This window comes from Solenopsis invicta, chromosome 8 (assembly GCF_016802725.1).
Source record: "Solenopsis invicta isolate M01_SB chromosome 8, UNIL_Sinv_3.0, whole genome shotgun sequence".
NCBI lineage: Eukaryota > Metazoa > Arthropoda > Insecta > Hymenoptera > Formicidae > Solenopsis > Solenopsis invicta.
The window spans coordinates 17,329,286-17,355,638 of NC_052671.1; the positions used below are offsets into that span (position 1 = coordinate 17,329,286).

Below are 26,353 nucleotides of genomic sequence, written 5' to 3' on the forward strand. Positions count from 1 at the left end.
ATACTACAAGTGTAACGAGGGCAATACTGAAGAAAATACATTATTTTAACGTTGGAACAAGCAAGTGTTTTATCTTCAACCACCGAGCGGCCCTTCCTACGAGTCCTAACTCCTAAGGCGCCAAAAAGATCCCGATATACCTGCCGACGTCCCTGGAGCCATCACCGGGGCACAACAACATTCTTCAAGCTGCGCGAAGCACTCGTCGCATTGTTGTAACCACGTGAAACATTCCGCTAAATTTGCGACCTGCGAGCATTGCTCGAGCAGTTCACGTTCAATGTTCTCCATTTTTTGTCACAGTTATTAGTACGTATTATACGTTGACTAGGGGCACTCGCAAATTTTTTCTTTACATGATACATTTATTGCCAGTACTTCGGTGCACTTTCCATTACCAGCGGGAATTGTAATTTGCAGATAATCTTGGAAATAGGCATGGTATTTAATTTCCTTTACCACCATGTATTTTTTTTCAACAGTTTTGCGAGCATTGTATACAATACGAGTACGTCCATACTCATTGTGATATATATCATATTCATCATCAAAATTCTTAAACGTGCACAAATTTTTTAGTATCCACGTATACACTTTCTTTCGCGCTGTAAATGACAAATTGTCACAAGGCACGAAGTCGATGTTAACACCCTGTTTCACGGCACGTTCTCGGATCCCACAAATGCACAATTCTCTGATGCGTAAGAAATTTACCACCGATACCTGTTGATCGTTTTTTTTTCCGGCACAGTTTCGAGAATTTCCAGGATATTTTCAACATCAAAGTCTACATCGGGCATTTCTTCGTCAAACTCCATTATTTATCGAATATATTCTCTCTCTCTCTGTCTCTCTCTCTCTCTTTGTGTGTGCGTGCGTGCGTGCGTGTGTGTGTGTGTGTGTGTGTGTATTTTTACATATACATATAAATTGGACACATTTTGGTAGGAATGTACACAAACATGGATTGATGACATTTGGAGCAGATACGTCCGTCAAGTCGTTCAAGGAAATCTGTTTTGTGGATTTGAACGGCGTCGATTGAGTCCAATTCGATGTCAGAAAGTTCAATCATGCATGACACAATGGGCACAAACGGCAAGGGCGCCACCCGTCGAGTAGTAAAATTGTATCATGCAATGTTTCGTGCGATTCAAAGCGCGTAGTTCAGGAATTGATACAACACGAATCTCAGGGTGCTCACTTAGATCACTGTCACATCCGCTATCCCCAGGCAACTTTTCGTCAGACGATACTTCTTCAAGAACTTCATCCGCGATACGATTAGCCATTTTTATTATTGTATGGACACACAGATTGGGCACATGTTGCATGGAATGTACATAAATGTTGGTCCTCGGCAATAGTCGCAATGCTTGCCTTGAAGAACAATAAATGTATCAGTTTCGTGGTGCCGAACGGTGCGCACTAGTCCCAAGTCCACGGGTCCACCGTCAAACATGCATGATACACATATTATTTGAGAGCGATCTTCGAACGTATAATAAAATTGCATCATACAACACCTTGTATTTATATTAAATGCATTATATTGTGCATTTGATAGGACTCTAGTAGTAAGTCTATGACAGTTCAAAGCTATGGGGCAATGAGGGGGGGGTGAGGGGCGAGGGGGGAATGTAGGTGCGGGGGTACCTGCGGTACGTATTGCGGAGTGGGTGATGATCCGCCAGGTTTGACGTGGGAGGTGGGTGGTGACCCGCGAGACCTAACTTGGAAGGTGAGGGTCAGCCCGCTGAACTGACCCGCGCGTGGGAGTCAGCCCGCGGTCCTACCCCGGGAGTGGGGAGTGATACAGGGAGTGGGTGGTGATCCTCAAGATGCAGTGGGTGGTGTCACCCACTGATCTAGAGGTGGGATTGACAGGTGGGGGTAAGCTGCGCGGCAGAGCGGTATATACCACCGAGGATGATGTTGGGGAGAGAGAGGAATCCCATGGCTATGAACCAGCACATCTTGTTTTTAAGGATGTATCACACATACAATCTTAGACAAAAGTGCATGAAATTTGAAATACTTGAATATCTACGCCTAACGCATAGTAAATCTAGATGTAAGATCTCAAATCAATGATAGTAGGAGTCTTATTTTTACTCCTAGAAAAGTATTTTTTACTTTATAAATGTTTTTTCCGTATTATTTGCGATTTTTGTAATTTATGAGCCTAAACTTTTGGCAGTGAAAATGCCCTGATTTCAACTTCATAACGTCAAATTATTTCAAAGCAAAAGACATAATTCAGCAGTGCTGATAAACAAATGTGACTTTAATAACGTCAAAAAAGATAAATATGTATCATATAAACGATAATTTTGAATATTATTTATTATAAACATTGTTATGCGACTCTCTCAAAAGAGACGTGACAACGCTGTATGACTCTATTCACGTAGGTTGGCAGCCTTGCACAGTACCAAAACAGTGCAAGACTTGACGCGAGCTCCGAGGTTATATCTGTCGTTTACATTTTTACAATGTCAGACAAAAGTTATCGGTGGAAAGGAAAATTAGTGACAAAAGCCCTGTATGAAAAAAGACTCGCTCAACGAAAAGCTGGAATAGAAACGTGCAATAAGCGAAGAAAAGTTTCGACTGAACCGGAGGAAAGTAATCCCATAACCAATGAAGATGTGGAACAACAAACAAATGTCATCGATGGACGACGTATTGTCGATTTGAACATCTTGGGACAGCAATTATGGTGTTGTTCTTGTACCGAAGCTCTTTCTCTACAGTACATAGAAAGTGAGATGCGAAGTGGCTTGGCTTCTCTATTTCTAGTACGGTGTCATAAGTGCCTCGTCGTGAATAAAGTTTGCACAGGCACGCAACAATATACCGATAAACACAGCCCTCGCTTCGACATCAATTCGGAAGCAACATTAGGTAATACTTTATGACAGATTATTGTGCTTCTATTGTTATTAATTTTATAATTATTATTTATTATTTGTACATATTGAATTTTTCGCTCTGCAGGTATCCTACATTGTGGTTTAGGATGGACACACTTCAAAAAAATGCTAGCATGCATGAACGTACCATGTATGAATTTTAACACATTTAAAAAATATGAACAAGAAGTGGGAGTTGCTGCGGAGGAAGTAGCGAATGAAAGTTGCGTAGAAGCCACTGCGCTGGAAAGAAAACTCACTATCGAAAATGCTGAGAGCATCGAAAAGTTATTGTAAATGACTACATCTTTTCTAAAATAGCATATTTTACGTTAATATTTATATATTCATATTTTTGAATTCTAATTGTAAATATGAGTCATTCAATTTGTGTTTACTGTTTGAAAACATAAAGTAATTCGGCTTTTATATTCTCAATGGTTATTTACAAATCAGGTTATTTACAAATCACAGTTATTTACAAATTAGTTATTTACAAATTAGGTTATTTACACATTAGATTATTTACAAATTAAATTATTTATAAATAATAATTATTTTGATCAACGTTCTTCGATGTAGAATGTATTATGTAATCTAAGCTCTCTTCGAATCCTAATTACACACTTATTAAAACTGAGAAAGATAATATAAAAACAAACCTATGTGTATTTACTCTTCTTTTCAGGCCTGAACAGTTCCAATCCAATTTTATAATTAATTCTCGACCGCAAAATGATCCTATTCCTACCTGTATTGAATCCGAACCTGAACAAGAACCTACTGTTACTTTCAACGATGTAATCCGCGGTGTCATACGATATGGGATGGAGTACGCGAGGTGCAGGTCGAAATTACGACAGCTTGAATGGCTTCGGTGCCATTGTTGGTCACCGTAGCGGAATGATTTTAGATTATTCAACATGTAATCGGATGTGCAAAAAATGCAATGCAACCGATCAACCTCCGGATCACGATTGCCGCAAAAATTTTGATGGTTCGGCGAAAGCTATGGAGCCTCACGTCGCTAAGAAACTCATTGTCAATAGCAGCATACTTAGGGCCCAAAATGTAGAAGTGGGTGTACTCATAGGAGACGATGACAGCACAACCAATGCAGTATGCCAAGCTGCCAGCAAACATTCCATCGTGAAACAATCCGATATGAACCACACATCAAACGGCGTCAAAAAAAGATTATACACGATTCAAAAAAACCATAAAGAACTTACAAAAAACTGCATAACATATCTCCACCGGTGCTTCACGTACGCTATGTGTCAGAATAAAGGTAACAGCAGAGCGATGGCTGATGCAGTCCGTAACATTCCGTACCACGCTATAAACGACCATAGTAAATGTGGCCATTGGTGTGGTTTCATTCAGGACAAGGAAAATTACGAGCACAGAATCATTCCAGGAGGAATTCGGGAGCCGGGACTGTTCGAGGCACTTCGAGAAATCTTTGACAAGCTGGCCAATAATGCCGTAAAATTTTCAGCGGGTGCATCGAGTAATACCAACGAAAGCCTAAACGCAACTATGGCTAGCAAAGCTCCAAAATCTCGATGTTACAGTAAAACTGCGTCCGCCGACTTCCGATTCGCTTGCACAGTTGGCCAGAAAAACATCGGGGAAGGATACACGCAAGCGATACTGAAAAAGCTGGGCAAATCGCCGGGCAAGCACCATTCGCGACATGTTGCAGCGTCACAAAAAATTCTCCAAAGGCGACGGCAATTGATGAAGACATCAGCTTACAAGAAACGACGTATGCATTTGAAAAAGCTGCGGGCGGCTTTACATCATAGAAAGGAAAACGTCGAAGGCATCACTTATCAGAGCAATGTCGATCTTTTAAATAAACTTGCAGAGGAAGACAAGACAGATCTAGAGGAAGAAGACAATAATGACATTGCTATTGTTCTATTAGATTTAGAAACATCCGGCTTCGAAATGAATTGCGACATCCTCCAAATTGCCGCAAAATATGGCAAAAATTCGTTCGATATTTATGTTAACCCGGTTCAAGATATTTCTGTGAGTGCCAGTCAGGCGAATGATCTAACGAGCTGTTACGGAGAACTCATGTACAATGGTCGACAAGTTCCATCTGTGCCGATAAGAGCTGCGTTGGGAAGCTTACATGGGTGGCTAACATCGCTCGGAAAAAAGTGTTGCATTGCTACACATAATCTTTCATTTGATGGGCCCAGATTTATGAAACAAGTCATAAAATGTTCTCTAGAAAATGAATTTTCCGAAGTAGTTTATAGTTTTGTTGATACGTTACAGGTTATTAGAAATAGTACTGGTCGCAAAGGAAAAGGGGCATGCTCAATTAGCGGATTGGCAAATGCATTGAACATTTCTACCGTTGGAGCTCACAATGCGTCACGCGATTGTGTGATCCTGTCTAAAATACTAAATAAGTTGAAGATAACGACGCAACAACTTTTAACAAATTCAAAGACTTTCTCCGAACATACTTTTATATGGAATACTCAGCAGAAAAGTACTGAAATTCTGTCAACATTAGCAGCTATGAAAAATATTGGTTTATCAGTCCGCAAGAAATTGGCGTTAGCTGAACTCGATATGAAAACTTTAAAAAATTCTTATGCACTGTGTGGAGCTGACGGACTTGCCGAATTTCTTGAGACAAAAATCAAACAAAAAACTTTACAAAAAATTCAAAAAGAATCAATAAATAAAATTATTGATTTTTTACGGCAAGAGAAAGATTAATTTTGCCAAAGAAAAACCAAAGAGATTATTTAATACAGTTTATTTTGTTTTTATTGTCCTAGTTTATGAAAAAATATAGTCTTTTATGTATACTGAATATACTTTTATTATGCATACTGTGGTTGTAAGTGAACATGTATTGATAATATGACACTTATTAAAACTGAAAAAAATAATATAGAAACACACCTGTGTGTATTTACTCTTGCAAAATTATTGCTTCTTATTGTGTAATTTTTCTTGCGTTATTTGATATTCATAATCCCGCTATGTTTCTCATTTCCCCTTTCTATCTCTTCACGAGTGCAACGGAGACAAAAAGTTAGCTAGAAGTAGTAGAAAGCATAGATATACGTGTAGCGACAGCCATAGGTTATGTTCGCTTGCCCAGCTGATTACGACGTTGCCGCGCTTTCACGAGCCATCGAGATACATTCGTGCCAACAGCACAATTATCTCAAGTTATAATTTATTTCTTTAAAACGGTGTAGTGAAGACAATTGAAACTTGGCAGATATTTTCATCTATTCGTATACTAGATGTACAAAAAAATTCAAAATATTGGTAGCGCTCCTTCAACATTTTTTTAGCTGTTTTTTCCGCCAAAATCGTCTTTTCCCATAAGAATACGTGTAAAATCAGTGAAAATTAAAATCGTTATATCTCAGCAACCGTTTAGTGGATTCGTTTCTACTTTTTTGTAGCACATCAGGAAGACTAAAAGAACATTCTCACAAATTTTTATCCACTTGGTAGCGCTTTGAAAATAGGTGCAATACATCCTTAAAATACCGCGGCGATTTCCGCGACGATTTCCGCGGCGTTTTCTGTGGCGGTCCTCCGCGGCGATTTCCGCGGGGCCGCCGCCCGCGCCCGCGCACGACGCCCGCGCCAGCGCGCGAAATCGGCGGACAGAGAAAATAAAAAAACGTTCGAGAGATATAAAATATTCTTTATTAGAATTATATTTGCTGATGCAGCTCTCAAGCATGGCCTTGCCGTGTATTTTGACGGCGGCTCATCACAAAGGTATCGAATTACATCGAAGCGTACGCCTTGACTGAATGCTCACCGTTCTATTGTAATATACACATGTGCTTACTATTATATTATATTATAAATATTTTCTACCTAATAGTTTATTCTTCCTGGATCCAATTGGAAGGCAGTATTCCACTACGTATAACTTTTCAAGTCTCGTAAGTTTTTAGCCTACCGTTCGAGAGATATAGAATATTCTTTATTCAAGTTATATTTGCCGATGCAGCTCTCAGGCATGGCCTTGACATGTATTTTGACGGCGGCTAATCATAAAGGTATCGAGTTATATCGAAGACGAATCGTACGATGTATCATTAGCCTTGAACACGTATGGACAGGTTCGCACGCACCGCTGCAAGTATGCACCGCGCGCAAGTCTCCCTCTGCTCGATCGAGATTTCTAAAGAGTGTCACACACTGATGCAAATGTATACGAATGATCCAGAATATTCTATGGGATCTTCGAGTGGTGGGAATAAATCTTTCATGCCCCCGCTAGATGATGCAATTTTTCGTCAGACAAAAGACAACGTATAATAGATATGTAATTAGCGCTCGGACATCAGTAGATGTCTTTGAAGCATATCGAATCTATCGTCGGCGGTTGAAGAAATTTTGCTGGATCCAGAAGATCAGTGGTTGGAAATAACAAATCGCTTTTTGGAAGTTTACATCATGAACAATATCGCGTTCTGCACATACTGTAATTCATGTAAATAAAAAATTTGCGTGTGCTCCGAGACATCGTATAGTTCGTGCTAATAATTGAAAAATGGAGAATATTGAACGCGAATTGCTCGAGCGATGCTCGCAGATCGCTACTCAAGAGGAGTGTTGTGCATGGGTGGAACGATGCGAAGAGTGCCTCGCACATCTCGAAGAATGTTGTAGCAGTGCCAAACGTCCTCGACTCACCGTCGGACATAGACAATACATAGTGGCGAGAATCACGCGACTCGCGGGTGCAAAAGCGCAATTAGAAAGACGTTTCGTGCACGTTGGAAGTGTTGCGCGCGCTAGCACCAGTGGTAAAAGATCACTCATTTGGCGCGAGATCGAGGCCGCGTTTGAGTCATGTATTCTTACGGGTGCTGTCATAAACGCCGATTATATTGAACCGCGGCATTTCTTGGAAGACGCTAGTGATTTGGTGATCGAACAAGGGCGAGACGCTATCGCGAAACATGGAAATGTGAAGGTGAATACCGTATTCAACGGTAAATTTGTAAACATTCGTGACGACCGCGATAATAAAATTCTCGCGACGAAGAACTGTGAACTATACAGAGCGTCAAATTTGCGCGAATGGTACGAGCAGCGTGTAATCGAAGTGATATTAGCGATGCTCGACGAGTTTCAAGAACGCGATAGCGGCTGGGCGTTACACCGAATCCAAAACTTGATGGTGAATATAAACAAGCTTAATCCCATGCACGCGGGATGTTACATCAAAATGCCGAAGGAAGCAAGTAACAAGCGTGCAATAATTAATGTGCAATCACAAGACAATGCTTGTTTCGCGTGGTCGGTGGTGGCTGCCCTGTACCCCGCCAAAAATCATGCAGAACGGGAGTCGCCGTATCCACATTATTCGACTGTGTTAAAGTTTGAAGACATTCAATTTCCAATAAAAGTAAAAGACATTGGAAAATTTGAACGATTAAACGACGTGTCTGTGAATGTGTACACAACCGAATTGGACAAAAAAGAAAAGATAGAATACGTTGTGCCGTTAGGACTGACCGAAGATAAGAAGGGGAAACATGTCAATCTCTTCTATGTGGAAGATGAACACGACGTCACCCACGGCCACTTTGCGTGGATTAAGAACCTGTCACGACTGGTCAGCTCACAACTAAACAAACATGATGGAAGAAAGTACATTTGCGATCGGTAAGTGTAATAATATAAAAAAACTTTCACACTTTTAATTATTGTTTAGTAAAAAAATAATTTGTTTATTACAGTTGCCTGCATTACTTCCACTTAGAGGAAAAATTGCAATCGCATGAAACGGAGTGCAAGAAAATAAATGACTGCGCCATCATATTACCGAGAGAAGACCAGAAATGGCTAGAATTCGACTCATACAACAACAAGGAGCGCGTCCCATTTGTAATTTACGCTGATTTGGAGTGCGTATTGAAGAAGATGGAGAAGAACGAAACAGAGAACACGTCGAGTTTCGCGTATCAACACCACGAGGTATACAGCATAGCTTACTACGTTAAATGCTCGTACAACGACGCGTTATCGATGTATCGTTTTCGCCGCGATAAGGACTGCGTCGCGTGGTTCGCGAAAGAGTTAGAAAATCTTGCACACGATAAGAAAGCTCGAATATCCGCCAATATTCCAATGGAACAATTAACTATACAGTAGAAAGAGGCATTTTTAAACGCAACGAATTGTCATATATGCAAAAAACCGTTTATATCAGATACGGGCCTTACCCGTAACGAGTGGCTTGATAATCGGCGGGTGCGTGATCACTGTCATTTGACCGGCAAGCATCGCGGTCCTGCCCATAATAAATGTAATTTAAATTATAAGAATACGTACGTTATTCCAGTCGTTTTTCACAATTTGAGCGGTTACGACGCGCATTTTATAATAAAAGAAATTTCTACCGCGTTCGAAGGCAAGATCGACCTACTACCGATTTAAAAAAAATATATATTTCGTTTACTAAACACGTCGCAGCTACCGGTGTAGAAACAAAATCGGGCGAAGTACGAAATTGTATACGATTTCGATTCATCGACTCATATAAATTCCTAAGTGCGAGTCACAAAAAATTGGCGTCGTTTCTAGGTATTGAACAATTAAACATTACTCGTTCCGAATTTTCCACGTTGTCAAACGAGGATTTCGAACTCCTCACGCGCAAAGGCGTTTTTCCGTACGAGTACGTTGATGATGCCGAAAAGCTTTTAGAAACGCGTTTACCACCGCGCGAATCTTTCTACAGTTCACTGAGCGGACAGACGGTATCGGAGCATGATTACGCTCATGCCGAGAACGTAACGGTTCGCAATTGAAACACTGGGCGAATACAGCGATTTATATTTGAAAACAGATGTCTTATTATTAGCCGACATATTCGAAAACTTTCGCGACAAAAGCATGCAGAGTTACGGTTTGAACCCTGCGCATTACTATACATTGCCAGGCTACACGTGGGATGCAATGTTGAAGAAAACAGGTATAAGATTCGAGTTGCTTACGGACATAGAAATGCTACTTTACGTTGAACGTGGAATTCGTGGCGGTTTAAGCCAGTGTTCGGGCAGATATGCGAAGGCTAATAATAAGTACATGAAATCGTACGATCCGTCAAAACCGTCGACTTATTTGATGTATAATGATGTGAACAATCTGTATGGGTGGGCAATGTGTCAACCGTTGCCATACGGTGAATTTAAATGGGTCGAAAACGTTGACAATTTTGATGTAAACGCGATCCCATTTGACTCGGACACCGGATATATACTGAAAGTCGACCTTGCATATGAGAATCAGCTGCACGATCGACACAGTGACTTACCGTTTTGTCCTTCAAACGATAAGCCTCCAGGGTCAAGGCAGAAAAAATTACTAGCGACAGTGCATGATAAAAAGCGTTACGTCATCCACTACCGCAATCTTCAACAGTGCACGCGTCACGGGCTTCGAATCGTAAAGATACATCGCGTACTTCAATTCGCTCAATCCACCTGGCTCCGCGATTGTATAGAATTAAATACAGTTTCGAACGAACGCAAAAAATGATTTCGAGAAAAATTTATACAAATTAATGAATAATGCAGTTTTCGGTAAAACCATGGAAAATGTACGTAATCCCGTTAATATAAAATTAGTAATGCAATGGGAAGGTCGTTATGGGGCAGAGGCCATGATTGCTGCTCCGAATTTTCATAGTCGCAGCGTTTTCGCAGAAAATCTGGTTGCCATAGAGATGCGTAAACTATCGATAAAATTTAACAAACCAATATATGTCGGTATGTGTATTTTCGACATTTCGAAAATCTGCTTTTATGAATTTCACTACGATTATATACTGTCATTGTATAAACATAAATGTAAGATACTCTATACAGACACAGACAGTCTCATCTATGTCATTGAGTGTGACGATGTGTACATGGATATGAAACGTGATATCGCGAGATACGATACGAGCGATTATCCCGCGGACAACGTATTGAATATGCCTCGCGAATAAAAAGGTTTTAGGGCTAATGAAAAACAAGAATTGCGGCAAGATTATGACCGAATTTGTAGGGCTAAGAGTAAAAATTTATGCGGTGAAAGTAGAAGGGAAAAAAGATACAAAAAAGGCGAAAAATGTAAAGAATAGCGTTGTAGAACGAACTATAACGTTTGAAGATTATACGCGTTGCTTGCACGTTGGGATAGAAATGACTCGGCAGCAAGCGTGTATACGTTCGAAGCTCCACGATGTACACACAATCAAAGAGAAAAAGATTGCTCTCAGCCCGTTCGATGACAAGCGTTACATCTTGCCTGATTCTACTGAAACATTACCTTGGGGACATAGGCGTATACCATCGTAACACATTTTTTATACTCTTTAATACTTTATTTATAACATTGTGTATTACTATAAAACAATTAATGCGATGCTTATTACTAATTTAAGTTGATTCTGCGTGACTTATTAAACAATATATAACAATGTAAGTTGATAATATTTTGTGACTTAATATTATTGTAACAATAAAAGGTGATATTTTGTGTGACTTATTGTAAAAAAAAAAATGAAAGGCGACAATTGTGCGTGAGTTATTGTTGTAATAACATTTAATGTAGATTAATTTTGCGTGTCTTAGTACGAGTATATTCTTTCCGCTCTTTTATATACGTTTGTGTGTATTTAACGCTGCTTTGAATACATTTATATCGTTTCTACAATGTTTTTTCTTACAAATATATATGTGTATAAAATCAAACAACGTCTCTTTTGTATATCCACGAATTATGCGTTCCATAGAATCCCAATCATTTCACGTAGACTTTATCTCCTTTCCTTCTCAAAATTTTCTCGACAAGGAAAACGTCTGGATACTTCGCTTGATGCAATTCATGTTCGTAGAAAGCGCCCGCGATGCTTGTTCCATGATAATCTTCGAGGAGGTATGTGACGGGGTTCATTCTTTGCACTTTGACGATCGTAAACACCTCAGTGATCCAATTTGGTGTAAAGTTTTTTTCAAAAATTGTCTTGTGCTTGCTCACGCGTACCTTAGCTCCGACCTTGAATTGCAGGAGCAGCGATCTTAACGTGACTATACACGGGGTCCAACAGCTTTTTAGCCGACGCCGGCGTTACATCCACAGGTCGCATGCCTATCGTTCTATGCAGCGTGTCGTTGTAAATTCGGAAACCAGACGCGGCAGCTCGTCGACCCACTTGTAAGATCCTTGCAACGTAAACATCTTCCACATCTTATCTTTCAAAGTTCTATTGAAGCGCTCGATTATCGATGCTTTTAACACCGAATACGTGGAATAATGATTAATATGGTGTTTTCTCAAGAGTTTCTGTACATCGGCGTTGTAAAACTCTTTGCCCATATCCGTTTGCAAGTTGCGTGGACATCTTCCGCTCTTCTGAATTATCTCGGCGATGACGTCAGCTGTCTCTTTTCCGCTCTTACTCTTCATCCATACTGCCCATGCAAATTTGCTCAGCGCATCGATCATGGTAAGTACATATATAATGATGACCTTTGTTAATATTCAAATACGGACGCATCTTGACGATATCCGCTTGCCACGAGTCGTCGAACCCTTTGATTATAACACGTCTTCGTGGAAAATGTCTTCGAGCAGATGCATGCAATTCCTCGACGAGGCGTCGTTTCTCGGAGCTAATTCTCTTCGATGAACTCACGTTTTCGGTGTGTAAACTCGCGATGTAATGTATATCAGCTTTGTTTATTTTCTATCATCCTTCAGTAACCATTCCTTGTCTTCCGGTCTCTGTCGATTAGATAATTTTTCATACTCATTCTTCACCCGGTCTACGACCGTTCGATATCCATCCTTTACACGGTCTTGAGTCTTTTCATAACGATCCTGAGCCGTGTGATATTTATCTGTCAACCGTTCTTGAATCGTCCGATTTTTATTTAAGAACCGTTCGAAATCATTCGTCAGACGTTCGTACCCGTCTTTGTCACTCCGTGGCCACGTTCCTCCTTGCCACTCATTTTTTTTTTTTTAACACAATGTTCGCACGTCTTTCTCAAACAAAGTCAGTCTCTCGTCTGACTCCTTTCGCGGGTACACGATTTAATTTATAATAATACCGGCCTCACGAAGTTCCTCGATAATGGACAGCATCTCGTTGCCATGAGCGTCGTTGCCCGCTCTATATGAAGCTTCGAGTAATCGCAATCGATCCACTAGCTCGTTGGGATCGTCCCAGTGCGCGTAATCGATCTTATTATCGTTTAGTATCATAGCGCGAGGAATTTCCTTTCCGGATTTATTCTTTCTCTTTAGTGTAGATTCAATTGACGTTAATGGCGCAATCACGTATCTATACCTGTATCCTCTGTTGCCCCGTCGACTTTGCGCGGTGTAATTGCGTCTATGTACGTTTGTAGCCAACAATATGCTCTTGTACTTTTGCAAATCGTCCTCCTTATAGAGAAAATCATCGGGTAATCTCTTAAAAATCAACTCATAAAGACCGGGTGTGCCAACGTATCGCACGCCATCGATAATAATGTTATCATTGATGTCCACGTCAAACTTTTTATTACCAAGCATCATTTCGTCCCTGACGAGACGAACGCCATATATGGTGTCTATACTTTTCTCCGATCCACTACCGCTGAGGAACTCGCCGATGTACTTTTAACCGAGCGGACCCAAATGCTGCGACAACGTTTTTCGACCTTCCAACGTTTGCATCTGATGTTGAATAGTTGTTCCGAATGAATCGTCTGTGGTTTCGAAGACGTCCTCGAGAACCTTATTCGTTGATTTTGCCGCTCCAATCGTAGGTGTTTTCGTCGACGGTCCTGGCGATTCTATCATTGTAGAATGAAGCACAGGTGAATCCAACGCCACGTTAGAACGTTTCCTTTCTCCCGATGGTATTTTCGAATATTTGTGAGATGCTCCATTATCGTCGTCGTCGTCGTCGCTATCCATGTGTTTTTTCTTAGTACGTTTCGACTTTTCCTTCTTAATATCTTTAACCTCTCTCTTAATCGGCTGAGATTCTTCGACAATCTGTTTCAGAGGTTCGACGATAGGCTTGCAACGTCTCTCCATCGCGTTATCCTCCTCGATTTTACCGGTTTTTAGTGCGCGATGCTTCTTGCAGATAGCCTGGCTCGTCTTTTCAATTTCTTTCGCGAGTTTCTCGCGATTACGTATATTAGCCATGTTAAACGTCTCTATTCAAATTATCGAGAATAACTAATCGTTTCGCGGTACCGCAAACTCGTTAAATCCTCTTCTGTATCGTCCATTAGTGAGCGAGCTATCCTTGTCTATCACTATAAATCCGTATTCGCGCTGCCAACAATCACGGCACAATGCGCAAAATTCGTCGTACGATATGTCGGTGTTCACGTGGTCGTTGTAAACGTGTCTCAAGTTGGTACCATCCTGTTTAAACAGGATTAGGAGATTGGCATTATCGCGAATCAGATGTTTCGGTATCCTCGCGTACGTTTGACAAAGATAAAAGCAGTCGACTGTAGAATGGCGACCAATTGAAAAGTATTCTCTGATCGCATCTTGGTTATCGTACGCAACGTCGTCGAAGACGAAGATCGAATTCGGACGAGCCTCGATTGGCGGAACGACATCGCTATTATTTGAAAACGTAAAGTATCAAATTTCGTTGATCGATGTCAACAGATTTTCGAGATATCGATATTTTGGCTGCTGTAGCGACTTTGAATATACGTAAACATTCTCGAAACGTACACCGTGCGGACTCTCGAGCAGACTTATAAGAACGTTAGTTTTGCCGCACGAAGATGGGCCCGCAATTATGGCGCGGATGGTACTCGGCAACATTTCACAGTGTTTCCGCAACTGCGCGCTTTCCCCCATTATTCGCAATTTTTCGTCGCAGTTTGTGACGCGTATCGTACGCGACTGCCGCACGAATTTCATGTTTAACACTAAACTCGCGTGACACCTCGAGCGCCTATATATAGACGCACGAAACCTTAAAGCGCTCATTAGCAAAAAAATGTTTCTCGCGTTGTCATCTCCCTGCCATGTTCTTGATCTAAGCACTGAGCAGTATATACCGAAGATCGTACTTTTACGCGTGTGCGGCAACTACATTGATCATCTTTGGCCACGGCTTCCGAAATATATACAGGCGGACCCTGAGGTTCAAACGTATTGTTGCTGCAACGAGCATTACAATCAGCCGTGGCAGTGGACGCACATTGACGGTCCCGCGCCGAGAATTAAGGATTGCGAGGAATGTCAGCGTCGAGCAAAGGCCGCGTCGGAGGTCTGTTGAATCGAGCGATAAACGCGCTTCCTTTCGAATTACATATTCCCGGTTATCAGTTTTGCGGTCCGGGCACTCGGTTGAAGAAACGATTGACCAGAGGTGACAAAGGTGTAAATCCATTGGACGCGGCGTGCCGCGAACACGATATTGCGTACTCTCTTAGCACAAACTCGTCGATAGACACGCAGCCGACAGAGTGCTCGCCAACAAAGCGCTGGATTGTGTCATCGCGAGAGAGTCGACTATCGGTGAGAGAGCCGCCGCTGCAGCCGTTTGGGCAGCCATGAAAGCCAAGACCAAGATTGGCATGGGTATGAAGGCGAAAAAGAGGAAAACAACGACAAAGAGAAACGAATACTTCCGTCGGCGAAACGAGGTGGTATGTTGCCAATTCTACCAATCTTGGGCGCGATTGGATCATTAGTCGGAGGAGCAGCCGGTGTAGCGAAAGTGATAAACGCCAACAAAGCCGCGCGACGCCAGCTCGAGGAGCTGCAACGCCACAATCGCGCGATGGAACAGGGTCGCGGTCTACATTTAGCTCCATATAAAGACGGACGCGGATTGTACCTGGGCCCATATAAAAGTGGACGAGGTTTATCAGCGAAGAAGAAAAAAAAACGCCGAAAAGACGATAAGAATGCCCACAGGCGTGACTACTGACGTGCAGTTGAAACAGCTGGCGAGACGTATGCGCATACCGTATTTTAGAGGTGTTTTCATGCTCGATGCTTTACCGTCGAATGGCGTGCGTTTAAACGAGAGCGCCATCGTTAATCTAGACGATACCACGGGGCCTGGTACTCATTGGGTAGCGTTTGCAAAGAGGAGCAACCGCGTCAAATATTTCGATAGTTTTGGCAATCTGCGACCGCCTCGAGATCTCGTGCGTTATTTCGGAAACAATGTTACGATAGAGTACAACCGAACGCCCTATCAGACATACGCTCAGAATTTCTGTGGGCAAATGTGCTTGCGTTTTCTTCAAAGAGTAAAATTTTAAAAATATCGACGTGGTGCTGCAGACTCTCAGTGTAAGTCGAGCGCTTTCTCCGTCATGTCGTTGACACTAACGCTCAGTGGAACGAGCAGCGTTCTCGCTGCAAATTATTCACCGCCAATAGATTTGACCGATGGAGAGTATGAACTCGGTCTGACGTTCCATAACCAGCACGCTGAAAAACTATGTAACGCTGACATACGATAAAAACGTGGTTCTGCGAAAGGCTGGCTGGGAAGAACGAATGACTACCAATGATGGCTTCTTCAACTTTTGCGATCCGCTCAATATGCTTTTGGGATTCTGCGAGGATTATAAACGCATAGTGATCAACGCGCGTCACGAGTTTATCTTGATACGAACGCGCAACGATAACAATTGTCAGTAGTATGACTATGCCGGTTCTAACTACGGTGCAACGAGGGGGGGTGAGGTGCGCGGGGAAAATGTAGGAAATGTAGGTGCGGCGGGACTTACCCTTATCTGTTTACATAAACAGTGATAACCGTTATCTATTTATGTAGATAGTGATAACCGTTATTTGTTTATGTGAGTAGATAGGGGGGGGGGACCCTAGGTGGGGGGGACCCTCATTGCTTCCGAGTTAGAACCGACATAATATACATAATTCGCGGGCCTGACGTCACCGCAGGGCAATGTCGCGGGCCTGACGTCACCCTTGAAATTCGCGGTGATTATTCGCGGAACTGTCCTTTGTCGCCGCCGCCACCGCCGCGCGAGACAAAGGATATATATAAAAATATTTTTGGGACTCACCTTCTTCACTTGCCTCCACCCCCATCGATAGCGCAGCGGCCCGCGGTCACCTTTCTGCCGCCGCCGCCGCCACCCCGCCGCCACCCCGCCACCACCACCACCCCACCACCACTCCACCACCACCACCACCGCCACCACCACTAATTATGTCTTTCGTCTTTCGTCTTTGTCCTCCTTCCCGCCACCACCACTAATAGTCCTCTTCCCCCTCCTCCTCGTGGAGGATGAGTTGTATCGTTGAAATTATATGTATTAATATAAAATCTGGTAGAAAAGAGAAGATCTCGTAGAGGTTATTTGCGTAAAGTTGGGCTCCTTCCTCTTCTTCTTCAGCTTCCTCTTCTTCAGCTTCCTTTTCTTCCTCGCTTTCCTCTTCTTCCTCGCTTTCCTCATTGTATACAGGAGGAGGAGGAGGGGGATGTCCGTTCAGGACAGCTCGTGCTGTTTCAAGCACTTCGCGTAGAATATCGTTGGGAAAGTGGGAGAAGAGATTGTGCAGATACTCCTGCATTGATTCTTCTCCAAATTAATAAGTTGAACGAACTTACCTAAGTGAAGTTCGACTGTAATTATGCTGTCTCGTCCGGATGGATAACTCATGTAGTGCGCTCCCCTGCGCAAGCATTAACAGGCGATTTTAAAAGACTGAGAAAGCGCGCGCGTGTCGCGCCACCGCCGCGCGCTCGGGTCCCCGCCGCGCGTGTGCTTCATATTTTTAAAGCTACAAATCTGAAAGAGGGGTTGGGAGGGGAGGGAGTTATCCATCCGGACGAGACAGCATAATTACAGTCGAACTTCACTTAGGTAAGTTCGTTCAACTTATTAATTATGCAACGTCTCGTCCGGATGGATAACTCATGTAGATATTTAAAGCCTCAGATTTGTCTAGTTAAGGTTTAATGATATAGAAAGAGTGTGTTATAATTTGAACTTCTTTAGGCTTACAATATTTTTAATAAAATTTCTTATGTAGGATTAAGAATAGATGCTTGAAAAGCCGGTTCGCTAATTATCGGGCGCTTATAGAAGCGCGCAAAGACTTCGGAGGAACTGCTCCAGCCAGCAGTCCTACGGATTTCCTGTAAGCTAATGCCTTTGCTGGCCGCTCGAGAGGTCGAAGCATGGCGAGTTGAGTAGGCCGAGAAAATGGAAGTATCTATGCCCGCAGCTGCTAGTTCGGTCTTAATCCACCGACCCAGGGACTGAGAAGTGACTGGTTTATGCGGTGGACGAGTAGAGATAAAAAGAGAATCTACTTCTCCCCGTCTGAGACTCTGCGTGCGGTCCAGATAAGATTTAACTATGGAAAAAAGGCATAGCTCCGGTTTGTCCAGAAAGGGTTTAAAAACAAGCAAGGGTTGATATTTTCCGACTCCGGAAGTTTTGATCCTTGCTGGGATCTTAATAACCAAAGAATCCGCAAAGGAGATATTCGAAATTTGTATTGCTGCCAATGTCTGCAACCTTTGAGCAGTTGTGAGTGCGAGCAAGGTTGCAAGCTTTCTTGAGAGTAATTCCAGTGAGAGATTGTCGTGGGGATATAGAGAGGCCAAGCGGGTAACTACCGGGGCCGTATCCCAGATAAAGTCGTAGCGTGGACGTTGCGGCTTTAGTGCCGCAATCCCCTTGAAGAATCTCCTTACAAGCGGGTGAGAACCTATCTCGTTCACCGAAATTAAGGAAACGGCCGAACGAACCGTATTTAGGCTGGAGTAGGATCGACTACTGGCAGCTGATATTGATAAGAATTCTAGGACTGCCGAAGGCGATGGACAGAAGCAGTCAATTTGATTTTGCTTGCAATAAAGCCACCAAAGTTTAATCGGCTTGGAGTATTGAGTCTTCGTGGCTTGCGTGATGGACGCAAGTGTTACCTCCATTGCCGATGTCGGTGTACCTTTGGCTATGAAGGCCTGGCGGATAATCTCGCAGCTGCCAGGGTAATCCTGTCCCAAGCCGGATGAATCTCTCTGAAAGGAGATGTTAACATATTAATGTTCGGCTCGAGATAGACTGGTTGATCGATAATAAGACGGATAAACAGTGGGAACCAAGGTTGAGCGGGCCACCAGGGAACCACTATGACTCCTTCCGCTCTGTCCGAAATGATCTTTCGAAGAACTCGCAGAATTAAAGCGAAAGGGGGAAATGCAAAGAAGCGAAACTCACTCCAATTTAGTGAGAATGCATCCACTGTAAAAGCTAGCGGGTCTGGAAACCAGGACACAAATCGTGGGCATTTCGCATTTATTGATGAAGCGAATAAATCGATGTCGAAAGGACCTAGAGAGGACTCGATCTTATCGAAAGAATCTCGGCTCAAGGACCATTCCGTCTCTTCTGAGACAACGCGTGATTCCGCATCTGCTTCAAAATTCTGGGCCGATGGAATATACGAGGCATAAATATATAGATTGCGCTCTGCGCACCATTCCCAAATTTTGCGAGCAAGCTCTGATAGATGGGGAAACTTAATTGACCCCATTCGATTTATGTATGAAAGAGCGGTGGAGTTATCTAGTCTTATTAGAAGATTACAATTTCTTAGGTGAGATGCGAAACATCTCAAAGCGTGAAAGACGGCAAGGAGTTCTAAGAAATTGATGTGATTTTGTCTGTCCTCTGCAGACCAAAACCCATGGGTGCGAGATTCACCCGAAACGGCTCCCCAGCCCGTTAGGGAGGCGTCTGTAAAAATTTCTAAGCTGAAGTGACCTGAGCGAATGAAGTTACACTGGGAAGGGTCTTCGAAAATTGCTTGCCACCACCATAGATCTTCTTTAATTGATTCCGGCAGGATCATACGGGCCTCAAAATTTTCCTCTGCAGCTGCAAGGGCTAAAAATTTTGCTCTCTCCAATCTCTTGGTATGTAGAATTCCATATTGCACCGCTGGACAGACTGAAATCAGAGATCCAATGTAGCTAGCAAAACGACGAATCCTGCAAGAGTTAATATTTAAAAAATAAAGAGTTAATTGTAAAAGATTATTTCTTTTGTCCAACGGTATAGAAATGGAGAGCTGCTCTGAATTGAATATGAGGCCTAAAAACCGACAGGATTTCGATGGAGAAAGAACACTTTTCTGTTTGTTAATTAAAAATCCCAAAGAAGCTAGAAGATCTATGGTTGCAGAAATATTTTGTATACATGCCGCGTGAGACGGTGCAAGAAGAAGAAAGTCGTCCAGATAGACGACTGACAGGAAGCCCTTCTCTCTCAAGGATGATATTACAGGCTTTAAAATTTTTGTAAAAATATAAGGAGCCGAAGCGAGGCCAAAAGGCAGAACCCTGAATTGGAAAAGTTGACCCTGAAATTTAAATCGGAGAAATTTCCTATGCTCCGGACAGACCGGTACAAGATGGTAGGCATCCTGCAGATCGACCGAGGCGAGGAAGTCACCTGGAGAAAGAAGACGAATGACTGTCTTCCAATTCTCCATTTTGAAATGTGGAGCAATAATAAATTTATTCAAGCCCTTTAAATTAAGGATAAACCTCCACCCTCCGGAAGGTTTCCTGACTACAAAAAAGGATGACAGAAATTGGCCTTTACAGCCTGATACTGGCTCTATCGCACCTTTGCTACAGAGCCTAGCGATTTCCTGACGGCATATTGAGACTTCTGTCTCTGAAAGGTGGATTGACGGCTCGGATGCCTGGAGAGGGGGATGGTGCCTAAAAGGCAGCTTGTAACCGCAGATTCCTTGCAAGATTACTGGATCGGTCGTAATTTCCATCCATTTTGAAATGAAAGAGCTTAGTCTGCCAGCAATGTTTACCTGGCTGTCAACTAACGCCTCCTCGACCTCGATCTCTGATAGACCGACGATCGGCGACTGCTGCTCGACGCCCCTGTTCTCCTTGTCGCCGACGGTTTCGTTTTCGAAGCAGGGGCTCGGGAGTTTCCCGACGTGGATGGAGCCGTCTGTGCCGGTAATTTAATTGGTTGCTGCACCCTCTTGGAGATCGTCAAGGATGTGCTAACAATATCCCTGGCCGATTTCTCCATTGATGTTGCCTTTTTTATTTCTTCACCAAAGGAAGAGCCAAACAGAAAGTTGTCCGCAGGAATGGCGTCTGCAGTGGACTTGGCCAAGGTATTAAAGGCCGGTTTTATCAGGGCTCTTCGTGACAAAGAGAGGCGATAGAAAAGATCCGCCAAGAGCTGAGCGCCGTCAGCGATTTTACTAATTGCCATTCGAACGTCCGGGTTGAGAAATTGCTGTATTTCTGGTCTGAGGAGGTCAGATATTGCTTCTCCTAAGGCGAACAGGGCGGTACCTACCTGATTTTGATTTAAACAGCTGTACTCGTCCCTTTTAACTATGACATTGTTTTTTAATGCCGATTTACACTCAAGGTTGAGTTTGGGAGCCCTGAGGAAAGCGAAATCTTCGGGGGGAGAATACTTTTTGAGTAAGACCTCCCGCTGACTCGTAGGCAAACCCTTACGGGTAAGGTCAGTCCATTTCTGGCTAACCATATTGTTCCAAGGTCGAAGGTCCGTTGCCTCTGAATCGGGTCCGAACAGATCCTTGGAAAGATCCACCGAAACCTCGTCAGGCCCCGTGGAAGCCGGGGCCGCAGCGTTTGCCGGAGGAGGCGAAGAAGGTGATTCTTCCGTTGACGGGTCAATCACCGTTGCTGCAAAACCGAGGGGGTATTCCGATTAGTCGGAAAAGGTTGTGTCAACTCCTCTGTCCGGTATACGGAACTGGGATGTCATACACACCTGAGACGTGTGGATCTTTCAACCTCTCTCGAACTATCGAGATGGATTCCGGATCATTATCGCTTTCATCCTTCAAGCTGACCCTTGAAGTTTCCTCGTCGCTTACCTCCCGAACCTCCTGGGACGTCTGTTCCGACTGCGAAAATGACAAAGAGGAAGAGCCGCGGGGGACCCTAACCTCACTCCTGGATAAAATCTCGATAAGATGCGATAACTTATCTTCCAATCCTGCAAAACGGTCTCTAGACTCGGACCTCTTTCTCTTCCTTGATTTACGATCGGATTTACCCATCTGGCTAGAGTAAATTATTCTTAACAAGGATCAAAAACTAAACGCACTGTTAACGCTGTGCACAACAGGAAAACAATGAAGCACACGCGCGGCGGGGACCCGAGCGCGCGGCGGTGGCGCGACACGCGCGCGCTTTCTCAGTCTTTTAAAATCGCCTGTTAATGCTTGCGCAGGGGAGCGCACTACATGAGTTATCCATCCGGACGAGACGTTGCATAATTCCATATTTATTATTATTACTTTCTTTTACGCACTTAAGATCACTCACTTGCGGCGAAGTACCTCATGAATTGAGAGCACGGCTACGACTGAGGAACAAAGGGCTGTGCGAGAGCGTTCTCCGTCGCAGCGCGTATTTACAATTGCGGCGTACGTTTCATCTTAATCTTTGACCGTCATTCAATACTTTCTAGAGTAGACGCAACTGTATGCTGATTAATGTAATATATATCGTCACCGTTGCCTTTTTACCGACACTGCCGCCTGATGTAATACGGATTGCAAATTGTGACGCTTTTTGCGATTAACGTTTCTGGAATTTTTAAGAAGGAAAAGGGGAAGTTCCTCTTCCTTCCAATAATTTCTTTGTTATCACACGAACGTATTACAACATGTTTTTTCGCGCTCTAACAACGTGAAAGAAACGTATAAGAATGTAAATGAAATGAACAAAACATAAAATAACGTTGATGTAATGGAGGGAAAGGAATAAAACATATCTCGTATATTACATATGTTTATTCATGTAATTGTGTCCACCAATTGAAAAGTTTGAATACATTTTGCATTGCACAATGTTTATTCGTACGGTGTTGTCCACATTGAAAAGTATTAGCATCATCTAGATTATTCAGATTATCCACGTCTTCGTAATCCACATCCAGGCTCTCGATGTATGCGTATTCTCGTCGACTGTCCAGAAGTAATTCTCCCAGCCATTCTCGTTTCTCATGCCCTTTGACGTACACAATCTCCTTGTTGTCAGGATTTTCAGCACCCAGTACTGCAGTTGTAATCACTTGTCTCGCTTTCCGGTACGGAACCACTCCGTCGGTGCCCCATCTTAGCCCATGATGACAGGCAGTGAGCCAGGAAGCACAGGATTTTTCGGATTTCATCAACCAATCCCATGGCTGGGGACTGTCAAAAATATAATGCGCGAGAACGTTTCCTCCTCTTAACGCCGCAAATTCTTTTACGATGAAACCACTTAATCGTCCAAGGGGGAAACCTTGCAGATCCACGAACGTCGGCACGGACATGTCGCGGTCGAAACGAAGACTGTGGTCCACGTCGATGCATCGTATAATTATATATGCGCAGAATTAGGTGATTTTGCGCACAATGTTTGTCGATGGGTTTTACTGAATCATGCGATCGTGTATTATGAGTGCATATGCACCACTGTTTTCTGGCACGTTATTTTTAGTTTCGAATTTTATTCGCACGTCAACGGTTGCGCTCTTAATCGATTCGACTTCCCGACTGCAATCAATTATGCAGAACGGACCTTTGTTTAGAAAGTTGGTGACGGTGAGATTCGGCTCGAGATACTCGTATCCGAGGTAGGTTTTGCAGAAACGCGCGTACATTTCGTATAAAATAGCCCATCTGTTTTTGGCAAAATCAAGATCTATTTTGATGTAGGGATAAGATACAGAATTCAGATAGAGTTTCACGTTGGTCGAATTGCAATGGTCGAATCGGCTCGTGTCCTCAGACATGTTATTTTTTCGGCCGGTTTGCATAGCGAAAATGACGTATCGCGGCTTCTCGAGCTGAGTAGCGGTCTTGATTGCCCACGAATGCTTGGTAGTGCGTTGCAATAGTGGATACTCGTAAAGATCCCACGAGCGAAAAGCCATGCTGAGATATCGTCCGCTCTCCAAAGTGCGCAGCATCGAAAGTTTATTTATATCACTCAAGAGTACATGCGGCATTCGCCACTAAATTTTAAACAACTTGAGAACGGGCTCCAACGTCGAATTGCCTTTCAAGCAATTGTTATCATTGCGTGCTCGTATCAAGATCAACTCGTGACGAGCATTGATCACTATGCGTTTATAATCTTCGCAGAATCCCAACAGCACGTAGAGCGGGACACAGAAATTGAAATACCCGTCAGCGGTAGTCATCTGCGTTTCCCAGCCGGCATTTCGCAGAATCACGCTTTTGTCGGATGACAGCGTTACATAGTTTTTCAGCGTGCTGGTTATGCCCACGTTTCTATTACGATCAATTTCGACGCCGTTCAACTCGTATCTTATCTCGTCGAACATAAAAGCCACGCAATTGTTTCCCAATACCACGTCGCCGCTGGCCCCTTCAGGTCTATTCTGTTTCGTAATTCTCCCCTCGACGTATAGGAAACTCTCGTACGGCAATGTATACAAATCTTGTTGTTGTATGGGTATTCTTATCTCATCGCTGTGCCCGTACGTTGTGTTTGCATACGGCGAATAAGCGTGGGTTTCAATCTTGACGATTCGATCGTCAAAGATCGGCTCGTCTCTGACGTTTAGAATATCAGTCATTTTTAAGATTTTCGTACCGCGAATCCCAGTGATTGTAAAAATTTAACGTTTGATGCGCTGAGCTTTTTCTTCTCAGTTGACCGAGTCGGATTATCAATCGATGATGTCACCGTCCTTGTAAAGAATGCGATATCTCTCCGTGCGCGCTCGGCTCCACTCAACACAAGCATCTCATGTGTCACGCTTGCTTTCGAACGTGCAACCTAACTGTAATCTCTTCTCCGCGAAAGTCCAACAATCGTCCGTTTTGATCGACAACTCGTATGGTGAGAGTCGTAATGCTCCGTACGATTACTGGAAGGTAAATGATCTGATTTGGCTTTTCACTGAGCTTATATCCTGAAGGCACACTCGGCGAAAATTCATGAATCGTATGCACACGCGCACCGTTGTTGTATGCACCTGCAGTTACACTGCATTCAATACAAATTATATTTACGTTAATTATGTTGATCGACTGGTCCGATTCATACCATCTACGCGGTTGCAGTACGCGCTTCGAGAATCCCAGCAGCGATCCAATGCTGTTTGGTTTATTAAAGTTTATTGTGTATGCACATTTAATCTCGCACTTCATTGTGTTTTAATTTGCGCGAATCACTATCGGGAACTCTTCTTCCTCGTTGTCATCATTGAACACGCCGATATCGCCGCGGACAACGTCACCGGTATCGGGTGCGTTGCGTCGTGGACGTTTCTGCGAAATTGCGCGTTTCAAAAATTCGTTTATGGCCGGCAGCTCGTACGATCCTTCGGGTATCGTAATCTCCGCATCGTCTTTACCGAAATAGAATTTATTGTTCGAGGCGTTCACGTTCGGTATCGTGTTGTAAGTTTCAAAAAGCGTTAGACCGAGTTCGTATTCGGCATCGGTTAAATCTATCGTCGGAGAGTAATTTGCAGCGAGAACGTTGCTCTTTCCGCTCAGCGTTAGGGTAAACGACATGATGGAAAAAGCGCTCGACGAATACTGAGACTTTGCGGTATCTCGTCGGTCTTTTAAAGGTCAACAGTCTGAAGAAACCGCAAGCACATTTGTCCGCAGAAACTTTGATCGTACGTCTGATAGGACGTTCGATTGTACTCAATCGTAACATTGCTTCCGAAATATCGCACCAGTTCTCGAGGCGGTCGAGGATTACCAAAACTATCGAAATAAATTACGCGGTTGCTCCTTTTTACGTATGCGACCCAATGAGTCCCAGGGCCCGCGATATCGTCTAGATTGACAATACCGCTTTCGTTTCTTCTTACGCCACTGGTCGGTAAAGTATTACGCATGTACACTCCTCTAAAATATGGTATGGGCATACGTTTCACCAGACAGTTTAATTGCACATCGGTGGTCACTCCCTCGGGCATTTTTATCATTTTTTCGACGTTTTTTTTTTCTTCGCCGATACTCCTTGTCCGCGTTTATATGGTCCAAGATACAATCCTCGTCCACGCTTGTACGGAGCAAGATAAAGCCCGCGACCTTGTTCCATTGCGCGATTGTGACGTTGCAGCTCCTCGAGCTAACGTCGCGCAGCTTTGCTGTTGTTTACCGCTTTCGCTACACCGGCTGCACCACCGATTAAAGATCCGAGTACGCCTAACATTGGCAGGATCGGTAACACACCGCCTCGTTTCGCCGACGGAAGTATTCGTTTTTTCATCGTTTTCTTTGTCGTTGCTTTCCTCTTTCTCGCCTTCATACCCATGCCGATCTTGGTCTTGGCCTCTGCCCAAACGGCTGCAGCGGCGGCTTTTTCGCCGATAGTCGAATCTCCTGCGATGACGCGTCCC

General features: G+C 43.4%; 2 protein-coding genes across 2 annotated transcripts; one reads left to right on the forward strand and one right to left on the reverse strand.

Annotated features, from left to right (window-relative positions):
• Nucleotides 1-3,737: 3,737 nt before the first annotated feature.
• On the forward strand, nucleotides 3,738-5,280 carry LOC105204279. The gene is made up of 2 exons (XM_011173334.3): nucleotides 3,738-5,065; nucleotides 5,211-5,280. The coding sequence occupies exons 1-2, from the start codon at nucleotides 3,738-3,740 to the stop codon at nucleotides 5,278-5,280; spliced, it is 1,398 nt and encodes a 465-aa protein (XP_011171636.3).
• Nucleotides 5,281-11,970: 6,690 nt separating this feature from the next.
• LOC113005820 lies at nucleotides 11,971-12,431 on the reverse strand. The gene is made up of 2 exons (XM_026141704.1): nucleotides 12,232-12,431; nucleotides 11,971-12,148 (listed from the first exon to the last, which is right to left on the reverse strand). The coding sequence occupies exons 1-2, from the start codon at nucleotides 12,429-12,431 to the stop codon at nucleotides 11,971-11,973; spliced, it is 378 nt and encodes a 125-aa protein (XP_025997489.1).
• Between the last annotated feature and the right edge of the window lie 13,922 nt (nucleotides 12,432-26,353).